We start from the raw sequence: 12,120 nt of genomic DNA on the forward strand, positions 1-12,120 counted from the left end.
AAATAAGAGAGAAGTATAATAGACAAAGGATAGAGAAAGGAAAGACTCGCTTCAACTTCCGGATAATTCTAAGGCCTCAAAAAACCTTTAACCTCATCGACTCAATATGCCGCTTGAAAGTTAGTTTTTCCTCACAAGTATGCCACATCAACGACACGACACATCAACGACGAGCAGTAACATAAATAAGAGCAAATAAGAGAGAAGTATAATAGACCAAGGATAGAGAAAGGAAAGACTCGCGTTCCGGATAATTCTAAGGCCTCGAAAAACATTTAACCTCATCGACTCAATATGCCGCTTGAAAGTTAGTTTTTCCTCACAAGTATGCCACATCAACGACACAAGCTGTAGTTTAACCTTTTTTGTTAGTTTAAAGGTGGAAGGCAACCCTTGTTTGTAAAAGTAACACCTACAGTGTTACTAGATTCATTGTTACTTTCGGCATAATGATCACTCATTGATGTTTCTGTTGTAGTAAAACGTCACCGGTTGTATATTAAAAAGCATAGTTTTCAACTGAGAGATCATTAGTAAATCAGAAATATTGGTTTTAAGATCATTATCACATTGAGAAATCGATATTTAGATTAAGAAACGTCACAGAAATGTATCTCTTAAATTAACAACTTCTTAATAGATAAAGAAATCATTTTCGTCTCAAATTGAAAGTTCTAGTGCCATTTTTCGAGACAATACATAAACGTTGTATTGCTAAAAAAACTCTATTATTCTGTTTATTTTTCTTCTTTTTTGGCCACTTCAGCTAAAAGGCATGGTCGTATAAACTTCGGAGGTTTTTTTTTCTTTCAAGTCAACTAATTTGTTTTATATTAGTAGAAGAGGCTAGAGATTCTGAGAAACGCATCATTGTGGTTTTGGTTCCTAGACCGCGATAAACTCGGAATTAATCTGAAGTGTATTTAAAAACCATTTGACGTCACGGATATAGCGTAACCAATAACAAATATAAATCTAGTCGTATCTGTTTAAACTTGAACGTGTAAACTCATAAAAATCTCATAACTGTGGATTAATGATGGCATTAGTAAAGAAAATAAAAAAAATTATGAATCATGTAGAAATCTTTTCCAAAATTGCTACAATCTTTAGCCTTCATGTGCACCAATTGAGAGGGGGTCTGGATTTCGATTTTTGTTTCCTTGTATGAAAAGAGAAGAAAATGAAAAGCCCCCTCCCCATGATTTAGAATATAGCTGTTTTCTATCAATACTAAAGTAAAACTTACAAAATCTCCCCCCCCCCAACAATTACATTTTCATGACTTGGCTCCACCGTTGGTCTCCAAATTTAGAATCTGTATTTTTCTTAGCAGTACCCAAAGAGGAGGTGTTGAGAGCTTGGGGTCTTCCAAATGTAAGAAAACCAAAGCAACAATAAATACCTCTTACAATCTAATGGCTTGAAAACGATTTTTAAAAGGTATTTCTTATAAACATTAACCGATGAATTGGTCAACTATCATTTTATTCGAAACTGAGGTTTCAAGTAAAAAAAGAAAAGGCAAAATGGTCAGAAGCTCTCTGTCAAAGCCAACTTCGATGTACAATATACATCTTACAACGACCTTAAACAAAGGTCAGTTTCAATATTTAAAACCCCTGTAGTGGTTGAAGGCCTTTTTTCATTTTTTCCTTTTTTAGCGGAGAAACACCACAAAAAGATTTTTACATTGTTAAGGTGTTCGATGAGCTATGATCTTAGCATAATTTTATTTTAGACTAAACAGAACTGAGATTCCTCAAAAAGCCAAAAAGGCAAAATAAAAGACCAAAACTTTGCTTCGAATGTCAATCTTGATGTACATAGTACATCTTATCAAATGACCAAAAAGATTTGGAATCTTATCAAAGATTCAAAAAAAAAATTCTAATTCTGTAGTTCTTTTTCTGATTCAAACCTAGATTCTACAAGAATTCATGAAAACCTCCATCTGAGACTATATATCTGAAAATATAGGTGAATCTATGTCCAGGGGTGGCATTTGGGAGGAGGGCAAGGGGGCAGTTCCCCCTAATAATTTGGAGGGAAATTATTATATAGCCCATCCTCTTGACTCTCTGGAAATATAGCCCTATTGCCCCCACCCAGTAAAAATGCTCAATCGACACCACTGTCTATATATGATTTAATAATAAACTAGTAATAAATAATTCGGATACGATAATAGATGTAAATAAAATACAGATAAGCTGTATATTACTATAACAACACTAGTCTCAATTCCTTTTTGGTTTTATTATTAGTCTAAATTTAATCCTAAAAATACACTGTATGTAAATAGCTTGAGCACTTTCTGTTTATGGGTAAAATTGAGGATGATTTCAATGTATCTCCAGAATGCATAATGATCGAATCCTAAGAATAGCTTTATTAAATAAAGAAAGAAAGGGACGAAGAAAGAATAAAAAGAAAGAAAGGGACGAAAGAAAGAAAGAAAGTGGAAAAGAAATGGACATCCCTTGCACTATAAATTAACAAATATATGAGTTGTATCCTAGATGGAATTTGACTCAATCCAAACAACTTGCTTCTCAAGCTAAGCTTAAAGTTTAAGTTCAGTTTAATGCTTGTTAACTCGAACCTTGCTCTAAATGCTTTTTACGGCATATTCAATTAGTTTCGTAGCTTTCAACACGTTCCAACTGTCGAATACACTTTAGAAGTTTTGGTCCATTCTTTGATTAAATTTAAATTTAAAAAAAAGCTTTTTCTTAAATCAAACAGTTCGTGGTAACGAACTGCAGTAAGGCTTAATAGTAAACGAAACTCTAAAAAATGGAATTTTGATACTAATAGATACATCAAAAGAATTAGATTTTTATTCTGATTAATATATATATAACTTTCATCAAATTTATTCTTGCCCATCAAAGGTTACGAGCCTGAGAAAATTTGCCATCTTTTGGAAAATAGTAAGTTTCTACTTAACAAGTTCAAACAATAACAATCAGATTATATTGTCACTGTCATTGGTACTTTGTGGTTCTATTTACCAAATTAGATCAATTGACTTTTAAGTTTATTCTAAGAAGATTCCACCGTCTCACCTTTAGATTTCCCCTTATTATTTGCCTTGATCCCAATCCTAACTCGACTTGGTCCACAGCCCATCACACCATATAAACCATTTTTATTCCCTTCTTCAAGCCTATATTGGTATCACATCTCATTCGCTCGTATCTCTATTAGCAACCAGGGTCTTTTTGGGACAAATTATTGTTCTTGACCACTGTCTAATTGGAAGACTAAGAAAAGACTGGAATTGTTCCCGTCATGTTGTCTAGTGCGTCGACTCCGAAGTTGTTTTCTTAGGAATGAGTTAAACATTTGGCAGGCTGGAATAAGTCAAGTTAATGCAGTCTGGGTGCAGATGAAAATCTGCTGAATTACAATGAGTTTTATTATCCTGAGATACCTTTTATTGTGCCGTCAAAAAGCTATTCGAAGCTTTCCTCCAGCTCTACTAAACTAAGACTGAAAGCCCTTTTACGACTTATGATACTGCCGTGCTCTCTATTTTTCATATTAATGAGATTTGTCTAGCTATTATTATTTATTTTATTTATTTTATTTCTAACCCGTCATACAATACAAAGTAAAAAACGACAAAAAAAAAAAAAAAAAAAAAAAAAAAAAAAAAAAAAAAAAAAAAAAAAAAAGAAACATCACAACAATGGAATAATTTATAAAGAACATTCGATGAAGCACTGAACCGCTTTTGCATACATACAACTTTAAATATCACTGTACATGAATACATACATACATACATGCATATTTAATTCCCATCAAAAAAAAAAAAAAAAAAAAAAAAAAAAAAAAAAAAAAAAAAAAAAACACTACAAAAGAATACACAACACACAAGAAAAATAAAGAACACATGAGTATCTAACTACAAAAAATAAAAAACCTATTGCCTCAAAATAATTGCCCAAGGATGAGTAACAATATTAGAGTTATATCTGGCGATCTGGGCTAATATTGCTTCATTAGGGTTGATGATCCCATACCGACTTGTCACAATACGGTTACTTGTCCATGGTGGAAGCCGTACGAGGTACTTTGCATATTTATAATATGTAGACCGCAATTTTTTCTTATCTTCCTTTTGGAAAATCCTCCAAAAGGGACTTATATACAGATAATGAGGTAGTGCCATTGCATTATATAGATGGGCCAAAATCCGCCGATCAAACTGACGCTTATAAACTACAACACGGCTATACGCTAAAGAGATCCGCTTCTGCAGATGACTCTGCAAAAGATGACGTGTTTCAAGCATAGACCGACCAATAGGGATCCCCAAATAAACTATGTGTTCGGCAAGCCGAACAGTAGCACCACCCAGCCTAACATCAACAGCAGACCCTTGCTTAGCATTAAATAACAACACATCAGATTTCTTTTCGTATTGATAGATACAACATGAATCAAGGGTGCATTTCAGTCAATTATTATTAATTTTTATTCATTCCTTATTATTAGCTTCATGGCCCAAAAAATGGTTCATAACTTGAGATTCAACCTCGTAATAAGTAAAATAGACTAATATTCTTGCTCTCTCTGCAAATACTGTTAATTTTTTATTACAAATATTTATTTTTTATTATCTGTTGTTCTGTAAAACAAACAATAATGGATAACTAGTTATTATTGATGATAATAGTGTTGGGGAATGCACCCTTCCTAATTTGTATAAGTTTAAAGAATTCAATTGTTTTCAATATTACAGCCTTGTATAATGCAGCCTTGGCTTTTCAGGAAAATTTAAAAATATTATATCTATAAACTAAAATATTACAAAAGAAAAATTAAGCTCTTTAATGGACTTTTCCAACTAATAAATATTTTAGACTAACACATATTATTAATTTAGTACAAATATTCTTTTTTTTCTTTTAGTTTTTTTTTACTAAATTGTCATGTAAAGAAAATTCATAAAAATTCATGTTTTAAAGTAAGAATTTTTTCGCATTTATTTTCCCCGAATATGAAATGCAGCGTAAATTGGCAAAATGTCAACGGTATTTATGATATGGTCATTTGGGTCATACCTTCCCAGAAATCTCAAGAATTTTGTAGATTGCTTAAAATTTCTTATATCAGACGTATTACTTACCTGCTTTTTTATTATTTATTTATCAACTATTTCGCTATTCCGCTGATTTCGGTACCTTTACTGACGAGGTGGCTGCTCAATTATCGGGCAAAAATTAAATGTTACACCGTTTTCAAAAGAGGTTCCTGTGTACTTGAACACTAGAGACTATGAATGGGCAATAATTCTCCCTTCTCTCTCCTTGTTCATAGTGACGACTGTTTCTCTTTCATTCTGTTACACTTTCTGTTTAACTAATGCACCAGCTACCACTCCCTGATAACATTGTTTTGAATTGGTACTTCAATTATTTAGGTTGATAATTTAGGTTCTAGTCTGAAAAATTTGAAAAGTACACATCATTGTAATTAATAGAGATTAGTACATCTGTAATTTCTTTAAATAACCTCCAAGTACATGTCTTCAGTAAAAAACACCCAGTGTCACCAATCAGAAGTTGTTAAAGCTTCCCCTTTGGATAAAAAAAGAAACGAGAATGGCATTCTATTAGTAAATAGTATATATATATATATATATATATATATATATATATATATATATATATATATATATATATATATATATATATATATATATATATATATATATATATATATATATATATATAGAGAGAGAGAGAGAGAGAGAGAGAGAGAAAGAAAGAGAGAGGATATAGAGATATATACATTTATTAAGAAGAGAAAACAAACACTATTCGCCATTCGCCTGCCAAGAAAGGCAATAAGCTTGTAAGGGCAAGCGAGGTTATCACCCTCAGCTAATTAAAACCACGTTCATATGACACTAATCAATACAAAAGAAACTCAACTGATGAAGAAAGAAAGGAAAAAAAGAGATAGAGGAAAAAGACAAGAAGAAGACAGAAAAAAAATTAACAGGAAAAAATTAACAGCAAACAAATCAGGGAAATGCCTGATATTCAGAATAATTTCTGTTCAAGTTAAGTGTTATTGTTGTTCCTTACTTTCAGCTGAAACCCTAATTATTTTTAGTCTAATTCATTTGATTTTCTTGCTGTTAAATTATGTGTAGGTTTGAAAATAATTGTAAATTGATTCTTGGCACCCCGCTTTTCATTTTTTCTATTTAGGAATTAATTATGCATCGTGTTGTTAAAATAAGGGATAAAATTTGAGAAATCAACCAAAATGTGTTTTTAATTCAAAATTTTGAGAAATATTACTATTTCAATCGCTGAAATCAAACCTCCTGGTAGCGCTTGCCACAGTCCTAAGAAATTTCGTGGTAAGGCTCATAATACCACCATCCTTTTGATTTTCCCACCTCTGTGCTGGAAGTTGATGCGCACTCAAATGAAGATATTCAAATAAATTTTAGGGAGATTTTTCTATAATAAGCGAAGAGGTATCACCCCAGAAAACCGTTATTAAGGCTGTGCCTAAATTAAGGGAGTTGATATAAATTCCACAACTCCCCTCATTCCCTTTTTATATTTATCAGGATGCTATTTTGAGAGTTCAACAATTTGGGCATTGAACAGCGCATATATAAACAATGAAAATTATGCATCGTGCTTTTTTGTGCTATCTAATTGTGATCGTTCCATTTGATCGAAATTATCGAACAAGAATTTAATTATGAACGTACACCAGACGGACACAAACATGAGAAAAAGCTTTAAAATCATATATAGACTAAAAACTGGCAAAGAAAAATACAAAAATTCAAATTGAGATCTAATATTTGAATTATTCAATTAATATTCCATTAAGTAATATTTAATATCTAATTTTTGAATTAAAATGGAATAGTTGTGGGCATCAAGTCATGGCTAATTGTAGAAAAAAGCCAAGACAGGTAGTCCAATTGAGTGAGAAGAAAAACCTAACGTTAATTCCCCCTTATGAGGATTGTATGAAAATGAGGATCATTTGTTAATAGAATTCATACATTGTTTAATAATTTAATCAATTTTGTCCAAAAAACCAATATGTGAATATGTCTTTAGTAACAAAAAAAGAAAATGCAATAATATATATATATATATATTATCAGACAAATTTTCTCAGGCTTGTGGCTTCTGATATCTAGCCTATACTTTCTCACAACGAGCTGTTTCACAAAATATCACTATATATTACACTCCTTTGATCAACGGTTTTGCAAATTTTTCTATGGATGAACTTTTCAAACCTCACCTTAACTTAACTCCTAAGAAGTTGGTATACCTTACTGCATTGTATTGCATAAGCCATTCATTAACAAAAGTATTTTATTTTTTATCCATTAAACAAAATAACTGAGAAAAAAAATGTATTACTGGTTTTTGAGGTGAATCACCAAAGGGTTTTTGTTCGCGGTCACTAAACTTTTTTCTCTTCTGCTTATGACCTGATTGTTACCTCAAACCTTGGCATGTCACCCATGTTATCACTTATTCCAAGTTATTAATGATCATTTTTAACTACTATTTCTCTTCAAAATTATATTTTCCAAATTTTTAGGTGTTATTGAAGACAGTAGAGACATCCAATGTTTGAATGTCCAATGTATGTATGTCCAAGGTTGGATTTAAGTTTAAATATGGTTTACTACTACCATAATTTCCCTTTTGATTGAAGTATTATATGGCTTAAAATCTGTTTATTAATTTTCAATTTAACTTATAGATGGCATATTTAGTTGTCTGTTTTCTTTTGTTTTCTCTTATTCTGTTTTCTTTTTTTTCGTTCATTTTATTTAGCTTGATAGTATACAGTTGAAATATTTTAGAAAATACACCATTTGTGAGTTTAATTGCGCAAAAAGTTCATTCACAAGCTTGAATTAAAACTTGTTTCAATATGAGCTTGAGCAGAATGTCGTTTAAAAAATTATTTGGTATTTGACGGCCAACTTTATTGCCATAGTATCTTTTTTTTTTTTTTTTTTAATCCTTATTCACAGAATACACCCTTATTTCTTAAATTTCTTTGATACTAAACTGTAAAAATTTTTAAAGGTTGCCATCATAATCTTGGCTTCCGAGCAGCTGAATGGGTATTGAGGCTGGTGGTTCCTCTTTGAAGAACCTTATTCGATTCCATTCGGTTATCAGCTACTTTTATTAGCGCATTCAACTTCAGCATTCTTTTCTCCTTCTTTTATGAAAAAAAATTCACCTTTAAATGGGTTTCTTCAGCAGACCTAGTGACTGGTATGTGTGGCACCTGTGTATTATCCTTGATGAAAATCCCTTTTTCAGGCATCAGGCAAAACAGAACAAAATGATATTGCTGAATCTGAAACGTACACAAACTCCAAACCGACAAACGCACATACACGTGCACAAAAAAGCGTGTGAAGATATCCCAATATTTATTTGGGCAGTAGAGATATTCAGTAATTCTACAGACAGTGAAAACGTAATTCAACTCCAACAACATAGGGAACAGAGTACTAGTCATGAACAGCTGAACAAATTTTCAGAGGGATTTTTGGGGAGTAAGTTCAACAAAGCAAATACCTTACGGGAGAATAAATATATAACACCCTCTTTATAATTAAGAGGTATACATCGCACGAAATTAAATGGAGAAAGAGAGAGAAAGACAGGTCACAAAAGGCAGGTCCAGATCTAGGGGGAGAGGAGGCAAGTCCCGAGGGGGATAAACTAAGCTTTTTTAACTTTTTAATCTTTTGTAACGTTTTTGGGCAAAAATTGTAACATTTACAGCCTTGATGGTGTAGCAGAGGGTGACAAAGTCTCCATTTGCCCCCCTCCCCCTGAGAAAAAATCTAACTCCGGCTCTGACAAAAGGGAATACCTAGAATGTTTAAATTCACAATCATGAGTACATTTGTAAACAGAGCGTAGGCGAGACCCCGTTGCATGGGGGAGAGTCAAATTGTGATACTTTTTCCATTAAACGAATTCAGATAAAAGAGAAACAGTACAGAAAAAATAATGAGTGATTAAAACCATCCATCCTTTTACTCATGAGGAAGAAGAAAGCAGAAGAAAGAGAGAACAAGAGAGAGATAAAAAAAAAGGAGTTGGAAGTGCTGGTGCAACACAATAGCGAAGCAATGTGTTATACTAATTCTTTAAAATGATGCAGTAGAATTTCGGATAAGCCACGAGGTTATTACTTAAAGCTAGAAAATACTCTAAGGTAGAACAACTTATGGCCAGGGCTTACAAGGTCGAAAACGATCTTCGGGTTTTAAGGTTTAGTTTTCAATTTGTGGTTTTTACAACTTTTTTTCTTTTTAGTGCAAAACTGACACTTTTAAACATTTTTTCTAGTCGAAGCGAATATTCACTTCTTAAACAAATTACCAAAACTAAAGATTTATTAATGCTTTCTTTTTCATTTAATCCATGAGATACATGAGGTATAAGATTAGCCGTTTCAAACAACAGCCTAAAAACCACACAAGAAATAAATAAACAAAAGACCGAAAAAAATAAATGCAAAGAAAACCGAGAAACCCAAATAAAACAAAGATCGATTCTTTTATTCAAAACAAAGGACTGGACTTTGCCAGAAAAAAAAATCAGATACATAATTTATTGCATTTCATCTATAAAGGAACAGTATAAAAATGTTGAAATTCACAAAACCAGATAGTCCTAGTATCTCCGTTCTCGGCTGCGATCTCTGTGCCGATCACCTGATCTCTGCTGTCTTTGACGTTCTTTGGCCAACATTTCTTCATAGGATTCATGCCTGCATAAAACAAAATGTAATTGTAACCTTCCGAAATACTTTTTAACCCTTTTTTCAGACGTTATTTTTATTACAGTAACATGAATAAATTATACTGATGAAACAAGTATCGTGATTATATCATTTAGAATCTTTGAACTTTTTAGAAAGAAATCAAACAGTTCGTAGTAACAAACAGTAAGTAAAGAGTGACTCGGGTCAATAAACCGAAGCTCTAAAAAACGCAATTTTGATATCAATAGATACGTAAAAAGAAGCAGCTTGTTATGCTGATTCCAAATATTTAAGATTCATCTAGTTTAGTGTTACTCATTAAAAGGTACGATGCTTATCATTAGAATAGGAAGCTTTTTAAAATACTAAAAATTTAATGTAAAGAGCAAGGTATTGAGGAGTGAGCCAACCCCTTCATATACACAATAATTTCCGTTCGTTTTTTTAGTTTTAATGTTGTTCCTTACTTTCAGTAGAAAAAACTTGTTTTTTTATTATTTAATATAGGCAGCGCAAAAGCACTGCCAAAGTAAAGAGAGCGATGTGGGCACAATGTATTATATATTTATTATTATTTTTTTAGACCACGGCACTTCATATCGAAGGATTTGACACAGAAACTTTGAAAAAGGCTCATTCGATTGGAAACTGAAAGGGCTAGTGCCCATTTTAATAATCGAAAGTGATTGGAGGGCAACTAACCCCCTCCTACGCCTATCATTTCCCAAAATAAATCCAATCAAGATTTTGAGATAGCCATTTAGTTCAGCATAGTTAAAAGGTCCCGAAAATAAGTCTTTGAGGATGACGAGACCCCCCCCCAAAGCCCTCAGGGCATGGGTTGTAAGTTATGGTCTGGGGGCATTAAGGTTTTCATGGAGAACGTGGTCGTATAAACTTCGGAGGTGGCTCATCTGATTGGTAGTGAAAAGTTCTAGTGCCGTTCTTAAGATTCAAAGTGAGCAGAGGGCGAACACTCCTCCCCCCATAAACCTGGTATTTTCCATAAATCCATCTGATAGAAATTTTAAGATAGCCATTTGTTGTCATAGAAACGTCGATAAAGGCTCATTCAACTAGAAATTGAAGGAGCTAGTGCCCCTTTTAACAGCCAAAATTGATTGTAGGGCAACAGCCCCCCTCCCCACGACGATGAATTCCCGCGCCGATCAATTTCAAAAACACATCTAAACCAAATATTGATATAGCCATGTTGTTCAGCGTAGTTGAAAGGTCTGGAAACTATGTCTTTGAGGATGAGCCCCCCACACACACACAGCCCTCAGCGCAAGGGTTGTAAGTTATGCCCCGGGGGCATATAGGATCTTTATGAAAAGGATGATCGTATAAATTCATGAGGAGGCCCACTGAATTGGAAGACAGATGCTCTAGCGCCCTTTTTGAGAGTCAAAGTGCTCGGGGGGAGGGGTTCACCTATACCCCCCCCCCTATGCATCCAATAGAAACTTTGAAATAGCCATTTGTTCAAAGATAGCCCAAAGATCATATAATAAGGCCTTTGAGGTTGACAGAATTTCCCAGAGTCTGGGGGTGATGGTTGCAAGTTATACCTCAGGGGCATATAAGGTTTTTATAGAAGGGATGGTCGTATGAACTTCAAGTTTTAGTGCCCTTTTTAAGAGTCAAAAGTGAATGAAGGGCAATCAGCCCCTCCCCCCAAACCTATCATTCCCCAAAACATACCCGATCAACATTTTAAGCAAGCTATTTTTTTCAGTATTGTTGTAAGGTCCAGTAATTATTTCTTTGGGGATGTCAACCTCCCCAAAGTCCAAAGGACAAGAGCTACAAGTTAGGAAATTCGTTCTTTGTTTACACATAGTATATGTTATTGAGAAAGATATATATGTTTAAACTTTACATTCCAAGAAAACGAAGAGTATTCAGGTGGGCCTCTCAGAAAATGTTGAGGGAAGTGTTGAACTAAATCAAAACATATTATGTATATACAGATTGTCAAAAAGGGGAAACACAGAACAAGAGCTAAGATCTCATATGGCACTTGTGATGAAGCCAGAGGAGCCAAGAGCCAAAAGCTCAGACGGCATGAGCTCTAGCAAAATTCTAAGAATCAATGGATTTATTTAAAAGGAAAATCAGCGGCTTAATTCCGGTCGGGATTTAAAATAAGAGCTCTGGGGCACGAGGTCCTTCTAAATATCAAAATTCATTAAAACCCGATCACCCACTCATAAGTTAAAAATACCCCATTTTTTCTAATTTTTCCTCTCCCTTCAGCCCCCCCCCCCCCCAGATGGTCGAATCGGGGAAAACGACTTTATCAAGTCA

The 12,120-nt window shown here is 33.5% G+C and overlaps 2 protein-coding genes across 2 annotated transcripts in view; both read right to left on the reverse strand.

Annotated features, from left to right (window-relative positions):
• Nucleotides 1-3,282, reverse strand: part of LOC136041489 (uncharacterized) — a 37,083-nt gene extending 33,801 nt beyond the window's left edge. The window contains exon 1 of the mRNA XM_065726185.1: nt 3,072-3,282. Coding sequence (XP_065582257.1) covers nt 3,072-3,135 — 64 coding nt within the window. The 5' untranslated portion in view covers nt 3,136-3,282. The remainder of the gene's footprint in view (nt 1-3,071) is intronic.
• A 6,361-nt stretch (nt 3,283-9,643) lies between these two features.
• LOC136041474 (pre-mRNA-splicing factor 38B-like) overlaps nt 9,644-12,120 on the reverse strand; it is a 41,855-nt gene continuing 39,378 nt past the window's right edge. Inside the window, exon 7 of the mRNA XM_065726167.1 lies at nt 9,644-9,816. Within this exon, the coding sequence (XP_065582239.1) occupies nt 9,720-9,816 (97 nt within the window). The 3' untranslated portion in view covers nt 9,644-9,719. The remainder of the gene's footprint in view (nt 9,817-12,120) is intronic.

Source organism: Artemia franciscana, unplaced genomic scaffold (assembly GCF_032884065.1).
Source record: "Artemia franciscana unplaced genomic scaffold, ASM3288406v1 PGA_scaffold_23, whole genome shotgun sequence".
Classification (NCBI taxonomy): domain Eukaryota; kingdom Metazoa; phylum Arthropoda; class Branchiopoda; order Anostraca; family Artemiidae; genus Artemia; species Artemia franciscana.